Raw genomic sequence first — 27660 nt, 5'->3', positions numbered from 1 at the left:
ATTCTTCTGTAGCACCACATTTCGAAAGATTCTATTCTCTTCTTGTCCAAACTATTTACCGTCCATGTTTCACTTCCATACATGGCTACACTCCATACAAATACTTTCAGAAACGACTTCCTCACACTTAAATCTATACTCGATGTTAACAAATTTCTCTTCTTCAGAAACGCTTTCCTTGCCATTGCCAGTCTACATTTTATATCCTCTCTACTTCGACCATCATCAGTTATTTTGCTCCCCAAATAGCAAAACTCCTTTACTACTTTAAGTGCCTCATTTCCTAAGCTAATTCCTGCAGCATCACCCGACTTAATTCGACTACATTCCATTATCCTCGTTTTGTTTTTGTTGATGTTCATCTTATACCATCCTTTCAAGACACTGTCCACTCCGTTCAACTGCTCTTCCAAGTTCTTTGCTGTCTCTGACAGAATTACAATGTCATCGGCGAACCTCAAAGTTTATCTCTCTTCTCCGTGGATTTTAATACCTACTCCGAATTTTTCTTTTGTTTCCTTCACTGCTTGCTCAGTATACAGATTGAATAACATCGGGGAGAGGCTACCACCCTGTCTCACTCCCTTCCCAACCACTGCTTCCCTTTCATGTCCCTCGACTCTTATAACTGTCATCTGGCTTCTGTACAAATTGTAAATAGCCTTTCGGTCCCTGTATTTTATCCCTGCCACCTTCAGAATTTGAAAGAGTATTCCAGTCAACATTGTCAAAACATTTCTCTAAGTCTACAAATGCTATAAACGTAGCTAGAATTAAATTTTCATTCTACAGCGGAGTGTCCGCTGATATGAAACTTCCTGGCAGATTAAAACTGTGTGCCGGACCGAGACTCGAACTCCGGACCTTTGTCTTTCGCGGGCAAGCACTCTACCCACTGAGCTACCCAAGCACGACTCACGCCCCGTCCTCACAGCTTTAACTCCGCCAGTACCTCGTCTCCTACCTTTCAAACTTCACAGAAGCTCTTCTGCGAACCTTGCAGAACTAGCACTCCGGGAAGAAAGGATATTGCAGAGACATGGCTTAGCCACAGCCTGGGGGATGTTTCTAGAATGCCCGCGAAAGGCAAAGGTCCCGAGTTCGAGTCTCGGTCCGGCACACAGTTTTAATCTGCCAGGAAGTTTCACGCTAGAAACGTAGGTTTGCCTTTCCTTAATCTTTCTTCTAAGATAAGTCGTAGGGTCAGTATTGCCTCACGTGTTCCAACATTTCTACGGAATCCAAACTGATCTTCCCCGAGGTCGGCTTCTAACAGTTTTTTCCATTCGTTTGTAAAGAATTCGCGTTAGTATTTTGCAGCTGTGACTTATTAAGCTGACAGTTCGGTAATTTTCACATCTGTCAATTTCGTTATCGGTGTCGAAATTCTAATGACCAGCAGTATATTTGGCGTCGAGGTTGGGGCTCAGAAATGTAAATACTATGATGACCGACGTATATCGACCTGCACTGTATGTCCTACACGGGAATCAGATCTCAATGGACGTGACGCGTCTGCTGTCGCAGGTGGTGATGGAGAGGCGCGACGTGGTGGTGACGGCGGTGGTGTGCACCGTGCTGGCGTTGCTGCTGGTGGGAGGTTCTCTCGCAGCCTGCTACTGGTGGCGCCGACGGAAGCGCAAGAGGGAGGCCGACAACGACGGAGGTGGCGAGGGCGGCGGGGGTGGCGGCGGTAGCGGCACCCCGGCCAAGGAGCGCCGCGTCAACGGCTTCCTCAGCTTGCGCACCCCCCTCATTTCCACCAAGGCTCTCGGGTGAGTAACAGACGCGTTGCACTGGGGAAGCAGACGGTGTTCAGTTTTCTAGCAATATGGGGCAGTACCCAATGGTACCTGTACTACTTGTAATGTAGCATGTAATGTAGCAACAGCAATTGAGAGATTCATACCTCATAAATTGGTAAGAAATGGAACTGACCCCCCATGGTACACAAAACAGGTCCTAACGCTGTTGCAGAGACAACGGAAAAAGCATGTGAAGTTCAGAAGAACGCGAAATCCCGAAGATTGGCTAAAATTTACAGACGCGCGAAATTCGGCACGGTCTTCAATGCGAGATGCATTTAATAGGTTCCACAACGAAACACTGTCTCGAAATTTGCTAGAAAATCCGAAGAAATTCTGGTCGTATGTAAAGTACACAAGCGGCAAGACGCAGTCAATACCTTCGCTGCTCAGTGCCGACGGTACTGTTACCGACGACTGTGCCGCAAAAGCGGAGTTATTGAACGCAGTTTTCCGAAATTCCTTCACCAGTTGCAAAGCGATTTAGAAAAGATCGCTGTATGATGTGGCAGGTGGCAGTTGACGCTAAATAACGGAAAGTGTGAGGTTATCCACATGAGTTCCAAAAGAAATCCGTTGGAATTAGATTACTCGATAAATAATACAGTTCTCAAGCCTGTCAATTCAACTAAGTACCTGGGTGTTAAAATTACGAACAACTTCAGTTGGAAAGACCACATAGGTTTGCGGGGAAGGAGAGCCAAAGGTTGCGTTTCATTGGCAGGACACTTAGAAGATGCAACAAGTCCACTAAAGAGACAGCTTACACTGCACTTGTTCGTCCTCTGTTAGAATATTGCTGCGCGGTGTGGGATCCTTACTAGGTGGGATTGACGGAGTGCAAAAAAGGGCAGCTCGTTTTGTAGTATCACGTAGTAGGGGAGAGTGTGGCAGATATGATACTAGAGTTGGGATGGAAGCCATTAAAGCAGACGTTTTTCGTCGCGGCGAGATCTATTTACGAAATTTGAGTCACCAACTTTCTCTTCCGAATACGAAAATGTTTTGTTGAGCCTAACCTACATAGGTAGGAATGATCATCAAAATAAAATAAGAGAAATTAGAGCTCGAACAGAATGGTTTAGGTGTTCGTTTTTCCCGCGCGCTGTTCGGGATTGGAATGGTAGAGAGATGGTATGATTGTGGTTCGATGAACCCTCTGCCAAGCACTTAAATGTGAATTGCAGAGTAATCGTGTGGATGTAGATGTGGTCCTGCAAGTCTGGTAAAAAGCAAGAAAAAATGCTTGTTTCCTAAACAAGTCACCTTACTTCCCTGCATGGCCACCTCTGAGAAATATGCACTTGGTCCAGTGATCCAGTAGCTTTTTCACCCAATGGCGAAGATACACTGAGGTGAAAAAAAATTATGGGATAGCGATATGCACATACATAGATGGCAATGGTATCGCGTTCACAAGGTATGAATGGACGGTGCATTGGCGGTGTTGTCACTTGTGCTCAGGTAATTGTCATTATGGCCGCACGACGGGACTTAACAGACAGAGCGGAATGGTAGCTGGAGCTAGACGCATGAGACATTCCGTTTCGAAAATCATTCCGGAATTCAATGTTGGTTTTTAGGTTTTTGGGAGGAGACCAAACAGCCAGATCATCCATCCCACTGGATTACGGAAGGATGGGGAAGGAAGTCGGCCTTGCCTTTTCAAAGGAACCATCCCGGCATTTGCCTGAAGCGATTCATCGAAATCTCTGAAAACCTAAATCAGTATTGCCGGACGCGGAGTTGAACCGTCGTCCTCCCGAATGTGAGTCCAGTGTGCTAACCACTGCGTCACATCGCTTGGTAATTCAGTATTCCGAGATCCACAGTATCAAGAATGTACCGAGAATTCGAAATTTTAGGCATCACCTTACGGCAAGAAAAAAGGAATAAAAGTGAGATAGTGTTAATCCTTTCATCCTTCTTTACCTCCTCTGCACATTCGTACTGTGCATGCAGTACACGTGAGGTACCTAGTTGTTTCCATTGCCCTGTGTTGAATACGTAAGTTCTTGTACACTTCACTAACCTGCTGTCTTCATGATGATGATGTCCCTAGCGCAGAAAACAGAACGCAGGTCGTGGATTCTTTTTCTTGAGGCTGAAATTAACTTCGCAAGGAACTGCTGCTACGAATTAACTATAACTCATTTGGGATGCCACTCGCGTTTTTATTGATATAGACACGAGAAACTATTTTTGATCACAACGTATTGAACATATCTTTCCACAGTCATTATATCTGGCTAAAATAACATGAAATACATCCTGCCACAGACAACTTGTCTGTCTACTGGGACCGTCAAAACTGGAGAATAAAATTACATGAATCAAATACTACTATTACAGACAACATGTCTGTACCTAGCGACGGTCGGAACTGTAGTAAATAAAATTGCATGAAACAAATACTGCTGTAACCGACAGCATGTCTGTCTACTGGAACGGTCAGAACTGGAGAGCTGGACTGCCCGAGACACTCCGCGCGCCAAGCCAGCAAGGCGTGACCCGAACGCCACCGAAGTGCATCGGCAGTAATATCGTCAGTCTTTTGTTTTAGTAATACTTTGATTTTAATAATTTTGAAATGAGTGATTGATAGGTGGCTGTTGAGAGATGTTTATTTAAAAAATGAAGTAATTTGGATGACAGGTTTAATTAATAATAGCAACTAAAGTTTAACGTTTCGGCGCCCTTCCGCCGAACACAGCAGACAATCACAGAGCAGCAGCATCATGCAGGCGGTCTTTCTCACAGGAATGGTACCGAATCTAACATCTGTCACCGGTACCTCATCTCACACTGCGTCATCTCTGTGGTTCTTGCATCTCCACTGCCCTGGCAATAGCTTCCTGGAGCCTAATATGATGGCTGAATGAGCCAGAAATATTACAACCTCACACCATGGACAAGGCAGTGGCCGACGGCCTTAACTAACGAGAGCAGAGGGTTTGCGTGTAGTTGTCAGTGCTAAAAGACAATCAACAGTGAGTGAAACAACGGCTGAAGTCAGTGTAGGACGTACGATGAAATCCGTTAGGAAAGCACGGCGAAATTTGGCGTTAACGGGCTATGGCAACATAAGACCGACGCTAACAGTACGACATCACTTCCAGCACATATCCTAGGCTCGTGATCATATTGCTTGGGCCCCAGACAACTGGAAAACCGTAGCCTGGCCACGAGAGTCCCGGTATCAGTCGGCAAGAGCTGATGGCAGGGTTCGAGTGTGACACAGACCCCACAAAGCCATGGACCCAGGTCCACAATGGACTGCGCAAGTTGGTGGGGCTCCATAATTGTGTGGGTTGTGTTTACATGAAATGAACCGGTCACTGACTGAAAGTGATTATGTTCGGCTACTCAGAGACCATTTGCAGCCATTCATGGACTTTATGTTCCCAAAGAACGAGAGAATTTTTATGTATGACAATGAGCTATTGCGCCATGTCACCGGGCCACAATTTTCGCGTTTGGTTTGAAGATCATACTGGATAGTTCGAGCGAATGAGTTGGCCACTCAGACCACCCGACATGAACCCCATCGTAGATTTATGGAACACAATCGAGAGGTCATTCCGGACATAAAATTCTACACTGGCAACACTTTTGCAATGGACAGCTAGAGAGGCAGAATGCCTCAATATTTCTGCGAGTGACTTCCAATGACTTGTTGAATACATGTCACGTCGAGTTTTTGCACTACGCCCGTCAGGAGGTGGTCGGAAAGGACATTTGTCACCACAGTATACTGTCCTGTGGTCCTACATACGAGGGCGGTTTGATAAGACTGTTTAAAAAACAAGAAACATAGTCTTATTCCAGGGATACACACTTTCTGCAGCGATCCTCCAACATTTTCATTCCATCAGAAAAATAGATCTCGACAAAATACTCGTTGACTGCAACCATCACATCGTCACTTGATGAAAATTTCTTCGCAGCAAGCCAAAGTTTCAAGTCAGGGATCAGTAAGAAGTCACCTGGGGCTAAGTCTGGGCGACAACATGGATGAGGAACCACTTCAGAGCCCATTTCACGCAATTTCGCAATTGTTATCGCTGATGTGTGGGTTGGTGCGTTATACTGGTGAATGAGCACTTTTTGCGTGCCAATCTTGGTCTTTTCTCAGTCAACGCAAGTTTCAAACGATCAAACAATGCAGCATTATAGGTTCTAGTTATGGTTCTGCCTTTTTCTAAGTAATCTGTGAGGATTATTTGTAAGGTGTCAGGTAAATCCAACACCTTCCATGAAAACCCTGACATGATAGCAAATCCGGCAGTATGTCAAATAGCACCGAATAAATCCTGACATTAAATTAACCAAAGTAATACGATCAACGAGTTAGCAAATGGAATACCACAGACTAACACAAGAACGCCTAAATGCATGTCATACCTTCCCGCCGTGAAACAGACGCAGTTCCGAGGGGAGAAACGAGAACAGAAGCTGAGAGCAGAACCATGTTAAGCTAGAAGGCCCTACGATAAGGGACGGACACCCACGTCGCCAGCTAACCACCAAGACCACCCCCAGCCCATGTTAAGAGCTAGAGCCCTCCAGAAGAACTGTATAGATCTTACGAGAACGCTAAAAGGGCCACACCAGCCGCAAGTTTTAGCGTGAGACTTTTTCGCGTCTCTGTTACGTTGCAAACGTTAAAAACATTGCCCCACCACGAAAAGTAACCGCTAGGACCATCCCCCAGCCCATGTTAAAAGATAGAGCCCTCCAGAAGAACAGTATATATCTTATGATAACATAAAAGGGCCACACCAGCTGCAAGTTTTAGCGTGAGACTTTTTCGCGTCTCTGTTACGTAGCAAACATTAAAAACATTGCCCCACCACGAAAAGTATAACGTTTCTCATTGGGTGGACAGAATTTTTGTAGGCAGAGCCTAAGGTTAACATTGAGACCCTGAGTGGTCAGTTGAAAACACAGCCAGATAAGTTTCTCTTAAACCAGCTTCGGTAAATCGTAGTAAGGAGAAGTTAGAAAGAGTTGCTTCCGAGATGGCGAGGTGTGTGGAGCTGCGCCGCCCGCCGCCCCCTGATGCTGCCTAACCAACGACAAGGTAATGAACGCACGCGATGCTGCATGAGATCGCATAAGCCTTCACTCAGAACTGCAGAAGTCTCATCTGTTATACCACCTTTTTACGTAATACTAATGTCGATCGTCAATTAAACTTCGTGGTATTCACATTTGCTACTTGAAGAAAAAATCTGTAACGCGATGATTTTTCTGTTATATAATTATTGAGAAGCCACATCAGCCACTGTAATTTACGACAAGTTAGATAAGTAATTAAAGTAGACCATTTGGTAGTTTTCTCTTTTGTGAAACTTCATTTAAACTTAGATTATAGATGTGATATGGCATAGGTCATCCTTCGATCCATTATAGAACTTGGAAACCCGTTCAGGGAATATTGGATCACATTTTTGTTGAACTCAGTTGGTTTTTATCATCCTGTATTAAAATATTTCCTTTTGTCAATAGTGCAATTTATAAACAAGGTTTTGTGAGTAGAATAAAAATTCCAGCGGTAAACTTAACTACTTTCTCGATGTTATTTTACCAGCTAACTAAAGATAGGAAAGCCTTGAACCCCTGCCACTAAATTTAGTTAGTATTAAGATTCTTTTACAGGAAGTGCAGAGGATCTGACGCTGAAATCATTACGTATTTGATTATAGCGTCGCTAGTCTCACTGAACTCTACATGTCATGTGTGGTCTGGCGTCTCCTTACCAGCAACAGGTCCCAGGTTCAAACTAGTCAATTCCCTAAAAAACACGCTCAGAGCCTCGTTGCGTGAAAGCGGTAGGGAGACACGACTTAGAACAAACAGACACCACGTAGAATGCTAGATATTCCTTGGGAAACAACGAAAATGGTGGCCATAATCTTGCCTGCTGACAAAATGTTCTTTCCTTTCTTCGGTACACTTTCATCAGCCTGTGTCCATTGTTTTGACGTCCGTTTGGACATCTGTTATGTAATGATGGATCATCAGAAATCACAAATCGGCGCAGGAAGCTTTGCGGACTGTGATTAAACATCGTCAGACATTGTGTTGAAATGTTCGCCGGATGCGCTTTTGGCCAACTAAGCAATCGCGGCACCAACATCACACAGCTTCTTCATAGCTAACTCCTCGTGCAGGATATTACCCACTCGCTCATCTGATATTCCTACAGTCTCAGCGATATCACGAATTTTTATGCAGTGATCTTGCTTATCATATCATGAATTTTGTAAGTGACATCCTGTGTACTGATATCAACTCGACGACCGGAGAGCGCTTCGACTTCGGTACTTGTCCGACCACGTTTAAAATCATTAATCCTAAATTAAATGATCCTCAATGATGCTGCACCACCCGCGTCAATTTCATCTAATTCTGTTTTGATTTGAGTGGCAGTCAAATCGTTCAAATTAAATTGTTTAGTAACAGCACAAACTCGGTTTTCCCAATTTTCAATCGAAGTCGACACTGTGCTCGATTCGACAGCTGTCAACAATGAACTGTACGCTGTACATTGCTGAAATTCTTTATACAATCCTTGAAATAATCTATCTAGTTTACCAGCCATGTGGGCACAACTAAAATGTTCCATTCTTTCATGGGAATGTACCAGACTTATCAAATCACTCTCGTTTAGTGACCCCTCTATCGATTTTTGCAGTGGCCTTACATACAGTGTCGATACAACCTGTCTGTAAACCACAATACGGCTCGACAACCAGGAAGGATGGTTTGGGGTAGCATTTCTTTTCATAAAAATGCCACATTTGGTTGTCGTTCACTGCACCTTTACAACACAATAGTGCATGGACGATATTATATGCCTTGTTTTTTTGCCCTTCGTGGCAAGACACGCTGGGCTTACATTTCAGCGAGATACTGCCGTCCCACACATTGCGAGAGTTTCTGCTGCTCATCCTCGGCTTGTCAAACACTACCTTGGCCAGAAAGTTCGCCAGATCTCTCCCCAGTTCAGAATGTAGGGAATATTATAGTCAGGGCGTTACAACAGTGTTCTGATGTTGATGATCTAACATACCACTCGGACAGATTTTGACACGATATCCCTCAGGAAGATATAAGTGCTGATAACTGGGACCAGTCACTCTTCGAAGTATTGGCGCTTTAGTCTCTTTTTGAAGTGGGTTAAGCAGACACTGCGCCGTGATAACGCGATGAAGGGTAGTGGCACTATGACATCAAGATAGCAAACGTTTCAGTGTATCACCATGAGTGACAATTGTACGAAAAATTATGATGAATAACGAATTTATTTACTTATTGAACTTCAGCTGTATATATGTAACTTCTGCAAGCCCCGGCTGAAGAAGAGCTTGAAAAGGCTATGTAAGGGCGTAGAACACAACCACAGCCCAGAGTAGTAACCAGTACACATCTACTGCCAGCAGCTGCGATCGACGACCTACCTGCTCGGCAACCCCAGAAACAGCGTTAAGTATCAACATCCATCATCCACGAGTCAACGGATGAATCTACAACACTGAGCAGCCTTCTACATCTACATCCACACTCCGCAAACCACCTGACGGTGTATGGCGGAGGGTACCTTGAGTACCTCTATCGGTTCTCCCTTCTATTCCAGTCTCGTATTGTTCGTCGAAAGAAGGATTGTCGGTATGCCTCTAATCTCTCTGATTTTATCCTCATGGTCCCTTCGCGAGATATACGTAGGAGGGAGCAATATACTGCTTGACTCCTCGGTGAAGGTATGTTCTCGAAACTTCAACAAAAGCCCGTACCGAGCTACTGAGCGTCTCTCCTGCAGAGTCTTCCACTGGAGTTTATCTATCATCTCCGTAACGCTTTCGTGATTACTAAATGATCCTGTAACGAAGCGCGCTGCTCTCCGTTGGATCTTCTCCATCTCTTCCATGAACCCTATCTGGTACGGATCCCACACTGATGAGCAATATCCAAGCAGTGGGCGAACAAGCGTACTGTAACTTACTTCCTTTGTTTTCGGATTGCATTTCCTTAGGATTGTTCCAATAAATCTCAGTCTGGCATCTGGTTTACCGACGATTAATTTTATATGCTCATTCCATTTTAAATCACTCCTAATGCCTACTCCCAGATAATTTATGGAATTAACTGCTTCCAGTTTTTGATCTGCTATATCGTAGCTAAATGACATGGGATCTTTCTTTCTATGATTTCGCAGCACATTACACTTGTCTACATTGCGGTTCAATTGTCATTCCCTGCACCATGCGTCAATTCGCTGCAGATCCTCCTGCATTTCAGTACAATTTTCCATTGTTACAATCTCTCGATATACCACAGCATCATCCGCAAAAAGCCTCAGTGAACTTCCGATGTCACCCACAAGGTCATTTATGTATATAGTGAATAACAACGGTCCTACGACACTCCCCTGCGGCACACCTGAAATCATTCTTACTTCGGAAGACTTCTCTCCATTGAGAATGACATGCTGCGTTCTGCTATCTAGGAACTCTTCAATCAAATCACATAATTGGTCTGACAGTCCATATGCTCTTACTTTGTTCATTAAACGACTGTGGGGAACTGTATCGAACGCCTTGCGGAAGTCAAGAAACACGGCATCTACCTGGGGACCCGTGTCTATGGCCCTCTGAGTCTCGTGGACGAATAGCGCGAGCTGGGTGTCACACGATCGTCTTTTTCGAAACCCATGCTGATTCCTACAGAGTAGATTTCTAGTCTCCAGAAAAGTCATTATACTCGAACATAATACGTGTTCCAAAATTCTACAACTGATCGACGTTAGAGATACAGGTCTATAGTTCTGCACATCTGTTCGACGTCCCTTCTTGAAAACGTGGATGACCTGTGCCTTTTCCAATCCTTTGGAACGCTATTCTCTTCTAGAGACCTACGGTACACCGCTGCAAGAAGGGGGGCAAGTTCCTTCGCGTACTCTTTGTAAAATCGAACAGGTATCCTATCAGGTCCAGCGGCCTTTCCTCTTTTGAGCAATTTTAATTGTTTCTCTATCCCTCTGTCGTCTATTTCGATAACTACCATTTTGTCATCTGTGCGACAATGCCTTCAGGCATCTTTTGTAGTTCGACCTTCTAATGTGTCGCAACCACCAGACCGGTCACTGGCTCCTGCCTGAGACACATCCGTCTGTCTGAGACACATGGCCCAGCGGAGTAGGTCATCGGCACAGAATGGCTCTGTAACGGCACCTGCCGTGTGTCAGTCACCACTGCGAGATCGACAACACACTACTGACGTACACTGAGGTAGCAAAAGTTTCAGGACAGGTGGACCGGACGAGATGGTCCAGTTCGATGGCCGGAACGTTACCCACACCACTAGAGTTCTGCCTGTAGGGTTTCGTAAGCCGGGCTTCTTTTTCCGGCGTAGTGCAGCAACTCGATGCGGCATGTACTCAACAAGTCATTGTAAATCCCCTGCAGAAATATTGAGCCACGCTGCCCCCACAGCTGTCCATAACTGCGGAAGTGATGCCGGTGCAGGATTTTGTGGGCGAACTCGCCTCTCTATTATTTCCCATGAATGTTCGATGAGATTCATTTCGAGCGATCTGGGTGGCCAAATCACTCACTCGAACCGTCCAGAGTTCTTCAAATCATTCAGGAACAACTGTGGCACGGTGATGTGGCGATTTGGCATCCATAAAAATTCCACCATTGTTTGGGAATTCGAAGACTATGAGTGACTTCAGACCGTCTGCGGGTAGGCGAACATGACCATTTTCGGTCAATAATCGGTTCAAGTGCACCAAAGGACCTAATCAATTACATGTAAGCACAGCGCACACCATTATAGAGTCACTACCAGCTTTCACAGTGCTTTGTTGACAGCTTGGTCCATGGTTTCATGGGGTCAGCGCCACACTCGAACCCTACCATCAGCTTTTACCAACTGATATCGGGACTCATCTAACCATGTTTCCCAGTTGTCTTGGGTGCAACCGATATACTCACGAGCCCAGGAGGTACGCCGCGGGTTTGCTGCCATAGCCCATTAAGGCCCTATTTCGCCGCACTCTCCTGACACGTTCGTCCTGATTTCTGCAGTTACTACTCAGTGTTGTTTGTCTTTTAGCACTGACAACACTACGCAAATGCCGACGCTCTCATTCGTTAAGCAACTGGAATCACTCAACAGAGGAAAGTCCACTGGACCTGACGGGATACCAATTCGATTCTACACAGAGTACGCGAAAGAACTTGCCCCCCTTGTAACAGCTATGTACCGCAAGTCTCTAGAGGAACGGAAGGTTCCAAACGATTGGAACAGAGCACAGGTAGTCCCAGTCTTCAAGAAGGATCGTCGAGCAGATGCGCAAAACTGTAGACCTATATCTCTGACGTCGATCTGTTGTAGAATTTTAGAACGTGTTGTTTGCTCGCGTATCATGTCGTTTCTGGAAACCCAGAATCTACTCTGTAGGAATCAACATGTATTCCGGAAACAGCAATCGTATGAAACCCAACTCGCTTTATTTGTTCATGAGACCCAGAAAATATTAGATACAGGCTCCCAGGTAGATGCTATTTTCCTTGACTTCCGGAAGGCGTTCGATACAGTTCAGCACTGTCGCCTGATAAACAATGTAAGATCCTACGGAATATCAGACCAGCTGTGTGGCTGGATTGAAAAGAGTTTTTAGCAAACAGAACACAGCATGTTGTTCTCAATGGAGAGACGTCTACAGACGTTAAAGTAACCTGTGGCGTGCCACAGGGGAGTGTTATGGGTCCATTGCTTTTCACAATATAGATAAATGACCTAGTAGATAGTGTCGGAAGCTCCATGCAGCTTTTCGCGGATGATGCTGTAGTATACAGAGAAGTTGCAGCATTAGAAAATTGTAGCGAAATGCAGGATGATCTGCAGCGGATAGGCACTTGGTGCAGGGAGTGGCAACTGACCCTTAACATAGACAAATATAATGTATTGCGAATACATAGAAAGAAGGATCCTTTATTGTATTATTATATAATAGCGGAACAAACACTGGTAGCAGTTACTTCTGTAAAATATCTGGGAGTATGCGTGCGGAACGATTTGAAGTGGAATCATCATATAAAATTAATTGTTGGTAAGTCGGGTACCAGGTTGAGATTCATTGGGAGAGTCCTTAGAGAATGTAGTCCATCAACATAGGAGGTGGCTTACAAAACACTCGTTCGACCTGTACTTGAGTATTGCTCACCAGTGTGGGATCTGTACCAGATCGGGTGACGGAGGAGATAGAGAAGATCCAAAGAAGAGAGGCGCGTTTCGTCGCAGGATTATTTGGTAAGCGTGATAGCGTTACGGAGATGTTTAGCAAACTCAAGTGGAAGACTCTGCAAGAGAGGCGCTCTGCATCGCGGTGTAGCTTGCTGTCCAGATTTCGAGAGGGTGCGTTTCTGGATGAGGTATCGAATATAATGCTTCCCCCTACTTATACCTCCTGTGAGATCACGAATGTAAAATTAGAGAAATTCGAGCGCGCACGCAGGCTTTCCGGCAGTCGTTCTTCCCGCGAACCATACGCGACTGGAACAGAAAACGAAGGTAATGACAGTGGCACGTGAAGTGCCCTCCGTCACACACCGTTGGGTGGCTTGCGGAGTATAAATGTAGATGCAGATGTAAGTGAAGGCCCTCGGTAACTGCGTTGTCTTGGTGAGAGGTAATGTCTGAAATGTAGTATTCTCGTCGTACTCTTTACACTACGGCTCTCGGAGTATTGAGTTCCCTAACGATCCCTAACTGAAGAAACTGCAAAAAGGTGGGAATTTAAGGAGATGGGACCTGGATAAACTGAAAGAACCAGAGGTTGTACAGAGTTTCAGGGTGAGCATAAGGGAACAATTGACAGGAATGGGGGAAAGAAATACAGTAGAAGAAGAATGGGTAGCTTTGAGGGATGAAGTAGTGAAGGCAGCAGAGGATCAAGTAGGTAAAAAGACGAGGGCTAGTAGAAATCCTTGGGTAACAGAAGAAATATTGAATTTAATTGATGAAAGGAGAAAATATAAAAATGCAGTAAATGAAGCAGGCAAAAAGGAATACAAACGTCTCAAAAATGAGATCGACAGGAAGTGCAAAATGGCTAAGCAGGGATGGCTAGAGGACAAATGTAAGGATATAGAGGCTTATCTCACTAGGGGTAAGACAGATACTGCCTACAGGAAAATTAAAGAGACCTTTGGAGATAAGAGAACCACTTGTATGAACATCAAGAGCTCTGATGGAAACCCAGTTCTAAGCAAAGAAGGGAAAGCAGAAAGGTGGAAGGAGTATATAGAGGGTCTATACAAGGGCGATGTACTTGAGGACAATATTATGGAAATGGAAGAGGATGTAGATGAAGATGAAATGGGAGATACGATACTGCGTGAAGAGTTTGACAGAGCACTGAAAGACCTGAGTCGAAACAAGGCCCCCCGGAGTAGACAACATTCCATTGGAACCACTGACGGCCTTGGGAGAGCCAGTCCTGACAAAACTCTACCATCTGGTGAGCAAGATGTATGAAACAGGCGAAATACCCACAGACTTCAAGAAGAATATAATAATTCCAATCCCAAAGAAAGCAGGTGTTGACAGATGTGAGAATTACCGAACAATCAGTTTAATAAGACACAGCTGCAAAATACTAACACGAATTCTTTACAGACGAATGGAAAAACTAGTAGAAGCCGACCTCGGGGAAGATCAGTTTGGATTCCGTAGAAATACTGAAACACGTGAGGCAATACTGACCTTACGACTTATCTTAGAAGAAAGATTAAGGAAAGGCAAACCTACTACGTTTCTAGCATTTGTAGACTTAGAGAAAGCTTTTGACAATGTTGACTGGAATACTCTCTTTCGAATTCTAAAGGTGGCAGGGGTAAAATACAGGGAGCGAAAGGCTATTTACAATTTGTACAGAAACCAGATGGCAGTTATAAGAGTCGAGGGGCATGAAAGGGAAGCAGTGGTTGGGAAGGGAGTGAGACAGGGTTGTAGCCTCTCCCGGATGTTATTCAATCTGTATATTGAGCAAGCAGTAAAGGAAACAAAAGAAAAATTCGGAGTAGGTATTAAAATCCATGGAGAAGAAATAAAAACTTTGAGGTTCGCCGATGACATTGTAATTCTGTCAGAGACAGCAAAGGACTTGGAAGAGCAGTTGAACGGAATGGAAGGCGTCTTGAATTGAGGATATAAGATGAACATCAACAAAGGCAAAACGAGGATAATGGAATGTAGTCGAATTAAGTCAGGTGATGTTGAGGGTATTAAATTAGGAAATGAGACACTTAAAGTAGTAAAGGAGTTTTGCTATTTGGGGAGCAAAATAACTGATGATGGTCGAAGTAGAGAGGATATAAAATGTAGACTGGCAATGGCAAGGAAAGCGTTTCTGAAGAAGAGAAATTTGTTAACATCGAGTATAGATTTAAGTGTGAGGAAGTCATTTTTGAAAGTATTTGTATGGAGTGTAGCCATGTATGGAAGTGAAACATGGACGGTAAATAGTTTGGACAAGAAGATAATAGAAGCTTTCGAAATGTGGTGCTACAGAAGAATGCTGAAGATTAGATGGGTAGATCACATAACTAATGAGGAGGTACTGAATAGGATTGGGGAGAGAGGAGTTTGTGGCACAACTTGACCAGAAGAAGGGATCGGTTGGTAGGGCATGTTCTGAGGCATCAAGGGATCACCAATTTAGTATTGGAGGCCAGCGTGGAGGGTAAAAATCGTAGGGGGAGACCAAGAGATGAATACACTAAGCAGATTCAGAAGGATGTAGGTTGCAGTAGGTACTGGGAGATGAAGAAGCTTGCACAGGAAAGAACAGCATGGAGAGCTGCATCAAACCAGTCTCAGGACTGAAGACCACAACAACAACAACAACGATTTCCAACCACGATTCTGCGTTCGAAGCCTGTTAATTCCCCTCGTACGGCCGTAATCACGTCGGAAAGCTTTTCACATGAATCACCTGAGTACAAACGACAGCTTGGCCAATGCACTGTCCTTTTATACCTTGTGTACGATATACAACCGCCATCTGTATACCACCCAGGGGGTCCACAACTCTTTTGTGGATACGTGCGTGGCGAGCACGGGGCCCCGAGGCATTGCAGCCTTCTTTCTCTCCCGGGCTGCATTTCCTTTCCCTTCCCCTCATTTCCCCTCCATGCTCCTTTCCCCTCGCCCTCTCCTCTCCCTCTATTGGTGTCCTTGCTTATGTTGGCCCCCGCTATCCTCCTGGTTCTGTTGGTTTTACACTCCGGCTTTGTTGCGTAATCATCTCCTCCTTTTGGCATTCCTTGGTCCCCCTCTGGGGTTTGACCTCCATTCCAAAATTTCTCTTCCGTAGTGTGAGCCATTTGGGGAAGAGCACCTTACCTAGTGTCTCCGACGGCGCCCTCCTCATACATTCCACCTTTTCTTTTACGTCGTTGTCTGATGCTAGGGTGCATAGCCAGCACGGTAGCCAGCCCGTGTGGTGGGGTCGCTATGTACTTGGTTGAGCCCCCTGAACAAACAGGGATCACACTTCTGATACCTGAGCTGTGACCTCCTCATGCATGCCTTGGAGTGGTTGCTCATCATCCTGGAGCATCGGAACTCCCGGCAATGGCCGCCGTGCCAGACGGCCCTTGCTGTGGCTGGGTGGCGCCCGTGAGGAGAGCCCCTGATCGGAGTGGGTGGTATCAGGGCAGACGCAATGCAGATGAAACGCATATGGGTCCAAAACTCTGGCCGTTCTTCTGCAGCCGTCTTTCTGCGTGGTACTGATTCCTCAAGTGCTGCTTCTCTTGCCCCTTCGGCCTTCCCTTCCATGGCTACCCCCTGGGAAGAGGGTCAGGCCCGTCGTCTAGGGGCAAAACCTTTCCCCCGTTATCTAGTTTGCACCAGGACTGATGGAGATACTTTCACCAGTGTCAAACCTTTATTCTTTGTGGAACACATTGAAGACAAGTTCGGCGAAGTGGACTCCCTGAGCAAGATGCGGTCGGGTTCGTTGCTGATAAAAACTGCTTCAGCTGCCCAGTCTGCGGCCCTTCGTGCCTGTACCCATCTTGGCACAATTCCTGTGTCCATTACCCCTCACCAGTCTCTAAATATGGTACAAGGTGTGATTTTTCACAGGGACCTCATCCTTCAAACTGATGAGGAACTTTGGGACAATCTCGGACGGCGGGGTGTTCACTTTGTTCGGCGCGTTCAGAAGGGTCCTAAAGATAATCATATTGATACTGGTACTTTTATCCTGGCCTTTGAAGGGGATACCCTTCCTGAGAAAGTTAAGATTATGGTCTATCGCTGTGATGTGAAGCCTTACATCCCACCTCCTATACGGTGTTTTAAGTGCTTGCGTTTTGGCCACATGTCTTCTCGCTGTTCCCAGGACCCTCTCTGTGGTGACTGTGGACGTCCACTCCATGAGGGGAGTCCCTGTGTTCCCCCTCCTGTATGTGTCAATTGTCATGGTAGTCATTCTCCACGTTCACCAGATTGCCCAGTATATAAGAAAGAAAAAAAGATACAGGAGTATAAGTCCCTTGATCGTTTAAGCTACACAGAGGCCCGTAAGAAATATGCACGATTGCACCCTGTGTCCATGACATCTAGTTACGCCTTGGTTACATCTTCATCCCTTCCTCCCCCTTCCATACCCCCATCCCGGACCCCTCTCCTCCCCCCCCCCCCCCTGCGGCTCCCACACCTTCTCCTCTGGGCGCTGCTCCCCCTCCCCAGCCGGAGAAGTGTCCCACTCCTTCGGCGTCTGCCGGTCAAGGGCGCCTCTCCCGGGATGCCCCTTCCCGGCACCTTCCAGGTCAACGGTCTGATGCCACGCGGCGACCGCGAGAGCCGCGGTCTATCGGCCTCCAGGTCGCCCGGTCTGTTTCTGTTCCTGATCTTGCTGCAGCTGATTCCTTTATGCCACACAGCCCTCCTCGATCTCAGCCTGAAAAGAAGAAGAAACATAAGTCCCGGGACAAAGAGCCTCTGGTGTCACCGGAGGTCCCTTCCCCGACTTCACAACCGGATTCTGACCTGTCGTTCATGGATGTCGCCCCCTCCTTGTCGGTGACGGGTGGGGACCCGGCGGTATGACTGGATTTAGCGTGTTCAGCCCTCATTTAAACCATCGTTCTGTGGTTCTCCAATAGCATTGTAATGGCTACTATCGTCACCTTCCGGAATTGAAATCCCTTCTTTCGTCCTACACTGCAGCTTGTGTGGTTCTCCAGGAATCTCATTTTACTGATGCTCACTCACCGACCCTCCGTGGGTTCCGTGTTTTCTGTCGAAATCGGGTCGGACCCTTGCGGGCTTCTGGTGGCGTTTGTACGTTGGTCCGTACAGACATTGCTAGCACGTGGATTCCTCTCCAAACTACATTGGAAGCGGTTGCTGTTAGGGTCCACTTAGACTCTGCAGTCACAGTTTGCAATCTTTATCTCCCTCCTGACAGGACTCTTTCACCTGCTGCCTTAACCAACCCTTCTTCAGCAACTTCCTCCTCCCTTCCTCCTCCTTGGGGATTTTAATGCTCATCATCCTTTGTGGGGCAGTGCCTTTCCATCTAGACGAGGTCTTCTTATAGACCAATTTATTTCAGACCACGACCTGTGCCTTCTTAATGATGGCTCCCCTACTCATTTCAGTGCTGGTCATGGTACCTTTTCTGCCATTGATCTTTCTCTTTCTTCTCCCTCTCTCCTCCCTTCATTACACTGGTCGCCACACGACGACCTTTGTGATAGTGACCATTTCCCGTTGATTATCACGCTCCCTTCCCGCTCCCCGATGGACAGGTTACCTCGTTGGTCTTTCCACCGCGCCGATTGGCCTCTATACACTGCACAGGTCGAGTTTTCTCCCTCTTTGTCGGGTTGTATTGATGACGTCCTACGTGACGTGTCTGACGCGATTGTTCGCGCTGCTAACCTTGCTGTCCCGCGCTCATCTGGTCCATTTCGTCGCCTGCAAGTCCCGTGGTGGAGTACGGCCATTGCCATTGCCATCCGTGATCGCCGTCGAGCTTTGCAGCACTTTAAGAGGCACCCATCCGTAGCCAGCCTTACTACCTTTAAACGCCTTCGCGCTAAAGCCCGTTATTTAATCAAACAGAGCAAGCGGATATGTTGGGAACGATTCGTTTCTTCCCTTGGTTCCACTGTCCCTCTGTCACGGGTATGGGCTACACTTCGCTCTCTCCAAGGTTGCTATCGGCAGTCCACCCTCCCAGGCCTTCACCTCCCAGATGGCATTTGTACGGACCCATTAGTTCTCGCAGAACATCTTGCGACCCATTTTGCAGTGGCATCAGCGTCAGCCTCCTATCCAGCTGCTTTCCTTCATCAAAAACAGCAGGCTGAAGCTCTCACCTTATGTTTCACCACTTGTGAGTCAGAATCTTACAACGAACCTTTTACTGAATGGGAATTTCTTTTTGCTCTATCTTCTTCTCATGATACGGCCCCTGGCCCAGATTCCATTCATAACCAACTGCTTCAACATCTCAGTGCTCCACAACGGCAACGTCTTCTTCGGGTGTTTAACCGTATCTGGCTCCAGGGTGACTTCCCTTCTCAGTGGAGGGATAGCATTGTGGTTCCTGTCCCTAAACCTGGTAAGAACCCCCTATCTGTTGACAGCTATCGGCCAATTAGTTTGACCAATGTTGTTTGTAAGTTACTTGAACGGCTGGTAGCCCGTCGGCTCACTTGGGTCCTCGAATCTCGGGATCTATTGTCCCCTTACCAGTGTGGCTTTCGAGAGGGACGATCTCCAATCGATCATTTACTTCGCTTGGAATCCGCAGTTCGGCAGGCTTTTTCACAGCGCCGCCATTTGGTTGCAGTGTTTTTTGACCTTCGCAAGGCCTATGACACGGCCTGGCGCCATCACATCTTACTAACCCTTCATCAGTGGGGTCTTGGGGCCCACTCCCGATTTTTATCCGCCAGTTCCTGATCCATCGGTCATTCAGAGTTCGAGTTGGTACTGCTTTTAGTTCTCCACGGACCCAGGAGACGGGCATCCCACAGGGTTCTGTCTTGAGTGTCCTTCTTTTCCTCATTGCTATCGATGGACTTGTGGCCTCTGTCGGTCCCTTGGTCGCCCCTGCCCTGTATGTGGATGATTTCTGCATTTGGGTTAGTTCCTCCTCGATGCCATCTGCAGAACGGCAGCTCCAAGTGGCTATACGGCGTGCCTCTGCATGGACCCTCTCACACGGGTTTCAATTCTCTCCTTTAAAATCGCGGGTGGTCCACTTCTGTCGCCGTACTACGGTCCACCCTGATCCAGAGCTCTATCTCGCTGCACAACGATTGCCTGTGGTTCCACAGTTTCGTTTCCTGGGTCTTCTTTTCGACAACAAGCTCACTTGGCTGCCCCATATCAGACTCCTGAAGGTAGGATGTTTCCGTAAACTCAATGTCCTTCGCTTCCTTGCCCACTCCTCTTGGGGTGCGGACCGTTCCCTCCTCCTCCGTCTTTATCGTGCTCTAGTTCTGTCTCGTTTGGACTATGGTTGTCAAGTTTATGGTTCAGCTGCTCCTTCTACACTGCACGTGCTGGATCCAGTCCACCATCGTGGTATCCGTTTGGCCACCGGTGCCTTCCCTACTAGCCCTGTTGATAGTCTCCTGGTTGAAGCTGGGATCCCCCCCCTCTCTGTTCGGCGGTCCCAGCTTCTGGTGTCTTATGCCCTCACTATCCGTTCTTGTCCCACTCATCCTTCCTATTCTATCCTGTTCCCAGACCATGGGCGTCGCCCACCCGACTCCCGCCCTCGGGCGGGTTTACCGGTTGGGCTGCGCCTTGCGTCTCTTTACCGTGATTTTCAGCTTCCTTCTTTGTCCTGTCTTCCTCGCTCCCTCCCCTCCACCCCTCCTTGGTTAGTTCCTCGGCCTCGAATTCGGATGGATCTCCGCCGCGGTCCGAACCTTTTTCCGCCAAATTTTATGGGAGTTTCGGGATGCTGTTGTTTTTTACACTGATGGCTCTAAATCTGCTGATCATGTTGGGTATGCCTTCACGTCCTTTGTTGGAACGGAAAATCATCTGCTGCCACCTACATGTGGGGTGTTTACTGTGGAACTGATGGCAATTTCCTGGGCCCTTACCTTTATTAAACAATCCCAACACAACCGTGTTTTGTTATGCACGGACTCGATGAGTGGCCTTCTTGCTATTGACCGGTGTTTTCGCGCCATCCCTTGGTCTCTGCCATCCATGACCATCTCGCTGATCTTCACCGTGCCGCTTATTCCATTGACTTCCTATGGGTCCCAGGCCATGTGGGTATCCCAGGTAATAAACTCGCTGATCGTTTGGCTGGGGGAGCAGTTTCTTACCTCCCATTTTCTGTAACCCCTCCTGCAGCGGATTTACGGATTCACATCAAATCCCACTTCGCACAGTCATGGGCCAATTCTTGGGAGGCTACTCCACTGTCTAATAAACTTCGTGCAATTAAGGTAACACCAGGCCCATGGCGTTCTTCCTTTCGCCTCTCCCGCAAGGACTCGACCACACTGTGTCGTCTCCGCATTGGCCATACCAGGCTGACCCATGGTTTTCTTTTGCGTGATGAACCACCCCCGCTATGTGGTTGTGGAGCCTTCCAGTCAGTGGCCCACATTTTGGTTGAATGCCCCCTTCTTTTGGCTCTGCGTGCTAAGTACAGACTCCCCCACACTTTACCTTTGATGTTGGCTAACGATTCCCGGGTGGTCTCTGGTTCTCGGTTTCCTCAGGGAGAGTGGTTTTTATTCTCAGTTTTAAAGTTTTTAATCTCTCTCTGGTGTTGGGGCAGGGCGGTGAGTGTTTGGGTGTCTCCCACTGTAGGCAGTGTTCAGAGATTCCCGATTCACCTCCCTGACCGGAATCCTCTTTTTTCCCCTTTTACTCTGTTTTTATCCCTTCTTTTTAAGGCCTGGTTAGTCTTTCTATTCCCATACGTACTTTCTGCATTATAGCAGTTGTACCTTTTAAGTCACAGGTGGTCTTGCCTATGCTGCTTCAGCATGGTGTTGGGTTCGTTCTCTTGCCGACTTCCCTCATTTGTTTTTACTAATGACAACGTGACTGCCCTTTTACGTTTTTCCCTTTTTCCGTTTTATTGTTCTGACTTTTCTGAGATGTCCCGTTAGCAGAATGGAGTCTATTTGAAACAAGGGACTGATGACCTAGCTGTTTGGTCCCTTTACCCTCAAACAACCAACCGACCAACCAATCGTCTGTATATGTGCGTGTTATCATCCTGTGATTTCTGTCTCCAAGTGTAGTCATAATCAATACAGTTGCACTGTGCTGCGCCGGATGGTGCCGGAAATGCGACGCAGCTGCCACTGCCACCTCCGGGCAACGAACCGACGTCCACCGGCTCCGTGTCGTCGATACCCGCCAGGTGTCCGCTGCTGTACTCGGGTCAACGGACCTGAGTTTGATTCTGGGCAAATCCGTCACCTGCCGCGTCTTTGGGCTACAGGGCCGTGTTGACAGAAGACACAGCTGGCGGTCCGTTGTCAGCGGCGTGGCCACGCCCTGCGATCTGCCCGCCGACTCCGCATTCACCACATAAACACTCCTCCTCCCGCCCAGCTGCCTGCAGGCCGAGTGTAAATACAGGGCATCCATCCAGAAATTATCTTTAAAAGTTAAGACTTTAATACCCTTAAAACTATACTAGATAGTAACAAACGGTTTTCAACATGTAATAAGATAAACTCATAAAGTTTTGTTCAAATAACTTAAGAGTTTGCTGCCGGGTGACGTCGTCGAACACCGCCGATATTTCGACAGGAGCATACCCTGCCATTCTCAAGGCACAAATGCAAGGAAGAAAAAATGTGCAAGCAAATTTAATACCTCGGTTCACAGAGGACAAACAAGGAAGACACCACACACAGAACAAGTGTCAACACAACCAAAAATAACCAACATCAGAAACATCGATAGTTACTATTAATCAACAGGTGAGGTAGCACAAATTCTGTCCCTCTGTTTTTTGATGAGAGACAGAGCCGGATTCCAAGCACCATTTAAACAAAATCCACCATCTCTGTTAATAAGGTTGCTTGATAGTCCGATTTCAACAGCTTCCTTAATAACACTATCCCAATAGCTGGACGTGCAAGCCAGACTCTCCGTGTTGTTGTATTCCATAGGATGACCGGTGTCAAGGCAATGTTCTGCAATAGCGGATTTGCTCGGCTGTTGTAAGCGTGTGTGACGCTTATGTTCAATACACCGGTCTTCCACAGCCCTAACTGTCTGACCAACATATGACGTGCCACAACTGCAAGGAATACGATAGACCCCAGCCTTACGCAAACCAAGATCATCTTTGACGTACGCCAACAGGGCCTTAATCTTAGAAGGTGGCCGAAAAACACATTTAACGTAATATTTCCGCAAAATACGGCCAACACTGTTGGAAATACTTCCTGCGTAAGGCAAAAAGGCCGTAGACTTAGGCGCCATTTCTTTTCTATCGTCACTCACCCGTTGCACAGAAGGCTGATGACGCAACGCACGTTTGATCTGCCTCTCACTATAACCATTCCGACGAAAGGTGACTTCGAGATGTGCTAGCTCAGCTGCCAAACTTTCAGGGTCTGAGATAACGTGGGCCCTGTGAACCAAGGTGCGAAGTACTCCTTCACGCTGAGCTGGATGGTGACAACTATCAGCTCGCAGATACAAGTCAGTGTGGGTGGGCTTCGTATAAACAGAATGTCCCAACGTACCATCAGTCTTCCTTTTGACCAACACATCAGGGAATGGAAGGCATCCATTCTTTTCCACCTCCATAATGAACTGAATATTCGGGTGGATTGAATTCAGATGTTCCAAAAACTGGTTTAAATTCTCACTACCATGAGGCCAAACAACAAAAGTATCGTCTACATATCTGAAAAAACACGCAGGCTTCAAGGTCGCTGACTCCAATGCACGTTCCTCGAAGTCCTCCATAAACAAATTGGCCACAATAGGTGACAACGGGTTTCCCATTGCAACTCCATCAGTCTGTTCGTAGTACTGACCATTGAATAAAAAGTAAGTGGAAGTCAGCACATGTCGAAACAAATTTGGTAACTCGACACCAAACTTAACCTCAATCAGAGAGAGGAACGCGAGTGAAAAGAGACACCACATCAAAACTGACTAAAATATCAGATTCATTCAAACGCAGTCCCTGCAATCGACGTAAGAAATCTGCAGACTTTTTAATGTGGTGTTCACACTTACCTACTAGTGGGTTCAACAAACTAGCAAGATGTTTAGCTACACGATATGTCGGAGCACCAATATTAGAAACAATAGGCCTCAACGGGACAGCCTCTTTATGGACCTTAGGGAGGCCATATAATCTAGGTAAGAATTAAGACTCCTAACAGTCTCCTGTGACAAAGAACTTTTCTTCAGGAGTTTGTTTGTCTTTCTCTCAACACTCTTAGTAGGGTCAGCACCGATTTTGCGATACGCCGAATCAGAAAGTATACACTGCATCTTTTGAATGTAATCGTGCTTGTTCAACAAAACGGTGGCGTTACCCTTGTCCGCAGGTAAAATAACAATATCTGGATCCATTCCAAGTGAACGTAAAGCCGCCGCCTCAGCTGCTGTAATGTTACACTTGGGTGGACGGGCCCCAGTCAACACACGACAAGCTTCCCTCCTAACCTCTTCCGCAGCCTCGGAAAGTAGTTTATAAACAGCCTGTAAGATAGAACTAATAAAATCGACTGGAAAACGCTTAGGCGTCGGTGCACATTTTTTCTTCCTTGCATTTGTGCCTTGAGAATGGCAGGGTGTGCTCCTGTCGAAATATCGGCGGTGTTCGACGACGTCACCCGGCAGCAAACCCGTAAGTTATTTGAACATTCGATTCGCCGGGAAAAGTTAAGGTCTAAACTCATAAAGTTTTGTTTCCTCATTAATAAACATCAATGTACGCACCCTTAGCAGCACGGATAATGGCTAGTCGGAATTCCATTTCTCCCCACTTACGATTCAAAATCTCCACTGTGACATGTTGAAGTGCATTTAAAATGCTTGCCTTCAAATCCTGTAGGCCTTTAAACTTGTTTCGGGACACCAGATCGTTTACGAAATCGTGCAGGAAGGACTCTAGTGTTGTGGGGATCGTTGCGACCATCGAACTGGACCATCTCATCCAGTTCACCTATCCTGAAACTTTTCATCTAGGAATTGGTGAACATTTAGGGACTAGTGGAGTGGCGTCCTATCCCGCTGTAATATGACATCAGATTGCAGATATTCCAGTTGGGGTTCAGGAAACTCGTGTAACTTTTCCCAGTAAACACCACCGTTGACGACAGACTCGATGAAACAGAATGAACCAATAACGCAATTGTCCATCAATCCACAACAAACGTTGAATTTGGGACTGTTCCTTTCAGTTTCACGTGTAACGTGAGGATGCTGTGAACCCCATAAAAGAACGTTATGGCGATTCAGTTTGCCGGATACATGAAACGTTGACTCATCGGAGAAACAAACCTTTTCCAAAAAGTCATTATATGCGTCAATCTTCCCTAGCATATCCACTGCGAACGGTCTGAGCTGAGATTTGTCCGAAGGATTTAATGCCTGAAGGAGCTCCATCTTGTAGGGATGTAGCCGTAACCTATTTGCAAGTCATTGTGCGCTGTGCAAGTCATTTCCAACTGTCTGGTCGAAGTATGCATCGATTTTGTCTACATCTACATTTATACTCCGCAAGCCACCCAACGGTATGTGGCGGAGGGCACTTTACGTGCCACTGTCATTACCTCCGTTTCCTGTTCCAGTCGCGTATGGTTCACGGGATGAACGACTGCCGGAAAGCCTCCGTGCGTGCTCTAATCTCTCTAATTTTACATTCGTGATCTCCTCGGGAGGTATAAGTAGGGGGAAGCAATTTATTCGATACCTCATCCAGAAACGCACCCTCTCGAAACCTGGACAGCAAGCTACACCGCGATGCAGAGCGCCTCTCTTGCAGAGTCCGCCACTTGAGTTTGCTAAACATCTCCGTAACACTATCACGATTACCAAATAACCCTGTGACGAAACGCGCCGCTCTACGTTGGATCTTCTCTATCTCCTCCGTCAACCCGATCTGGTACGGATCCCACACTGATGAGCAGTACTCAAGTATAGGTCGAACGAGTGTTTTGTAAGCCACCTCCTTTGTTGATGGACTACATTTTCTAAGGACTCTCGCAATGAATCTCAACCTGGTACCCGCCTTACCAACAACTAATTTTATATGATGATTCCACTTCAAATCGTTCCGCACGCATACTCCCAGATATTTTACAGAAATTTTGTCGGACTCTTTGTAGACGCCTGTTGTACCTTTTCCACTTTGGCATCTGACCCGCCCCCTTTTATGCAGAAGACTACCTTTTTCCATAAATGACGTATGTCAAGCCCGAATAGTTGGTCGGCACGGTGGTTGCCTTCCATAGCGTGTTCGAATATTTCGTTGCACTTCGGTATCGCACATCGGCTGTGTGAAAGGCCATACACTGTGCTTTCTCCTGTGGCGTCCACTTTTTATCAGTTTTGGGTCATATTTACCTGGAAGGTGAAAAAACTTTGAGTTATCATATGCTGAAAACCATTAGTTAATATCTGAAATTTTTTAAAGTCTTAAGTTGTAAAAATAATTTATCCAACCCTGCATTATGAGACAACGTTAAGGCAAGCCGTGCCCTGGATGAGGACGCATCCAAATAACTGTTCAAGTCAAAAAGAATAATGAAGAACTGTTCTCCCACAGATTGTCTCTCTGTAGCCAACTGTAACGTACCGCAGCCTCCATCGCCATCGTGTGTACGCAGGTAGGAGTCAAGCGCCTCCTGATAAGCAAAAAGACGGCCCCCACGACCCAGTAGCTGTCACTGCACAGCCCTCGACCTGCTACACTTATAAAACTGGTTTATGAAAATTAAAAAAATCATAATGGCTGTTACAGTTAGTTGCTTTTATAGTGAAGTAATAGGTTCATGTCGGAATCGGAATGTACACTCCTGGAAATTGAAATAAGAACACCGTGAATTCATTGTCCCAGGAAGGGGAAACTTTATTGACACATTCCTGGGGTCAGATACATCACATGATCACACTGACAGAACCACAGGCACATAGACACAGGCAACACAGCATGCACAATGTCGGCACTAGTACAGTGTATATCCACCTTTCGCAGCAATGCAGGCTGCTATTCTCCCATGGAGACGATCGTAGAGATGCTGGATGTAGTCCTGTGGAACGGCTTGCCATGCCATTTCCACCTGGCGCCTCAGTTGGACCAGCGTTCGTGCTGGACGTGCAGACCGCGTGAGACGACGCTTCATCCAGTCCCAAACATGCTCAATGGGGGACAGATCCGGAGATCTTGCTGGCCAGGGTAGTTGACTTACACCTTCTAGAGCACGTTAGGTGGCACGGGATACATGCGGACGTGCATTGTCCTGTTGGAACAGCAAGTTCCCTTGCCGGTCTAGGGTCTAGGAATGGTAGAACGATGGGTTCGATGACGGTTTGGATGTACCGTGCACTATTCAGTGTCCCCTCGACGATCACCAGTGGTGTACGGCCAGTGTAGGAGATCGCTCCCCACACCATGATGCCGGGTGTTGGCCCTGTGTGCCTCGGTCGTATGCAGTCCTGATTGTGGCGCTCACCTGCACGGCGCCAAACACGCATACGACCATCATTGGCACCAAGGCAGAAGCGACTCTCATCGCTGAAGACGACACGTCTCCATTCGTCCCTCCATTCACGCCTGTCGCGACACCACTGG

At 46.7% G+C, this 27660-nt stretch overlaps 1 protein-coding gene across 1 annotated transcript in view; it reads left to right on the top strand.

Moving 5' to 3' along the window:
* Positions 1 to 27660, top strand: part of LOC124711814 (synaptotagmin-7-like) — a 540385-nt gene that overhangs the window by 298834 nt on the left and 213891 nt on the right. Inside the window, exon 2 of the mRNA XM_047242038.1 lies at positions 1528 to 1775. Coding sequence (XP_047097994.1) covers positions 1528 to 1775 — 248 coding nt within the window. The remainder of the gene's footprint in view (positions 1 to 1527; positions 1776 to 27660) is intronic.

The sequence above is a fragment of the Schistocerca piceifrons genome, chromosome 8 (genome assembly GCF_021461385.2).
Source record: "Schistocerca piceifrons isolate TAMUIC-IGC-003096 chromosome 8, iqSchPice1.1, whole genome shotgun sequence".
NCBI classification, from domain to species: Eukaryota; Metazoa; Arthropoda; class Insecta; order Orthoptera; family Acrididae; genus Schistocerca; species Schistocerca piceifrons.
Note: the sequence above shows the minus strand (reverse complement) of the source record. Positions and strands in the feature narration are given on the sequence as shown.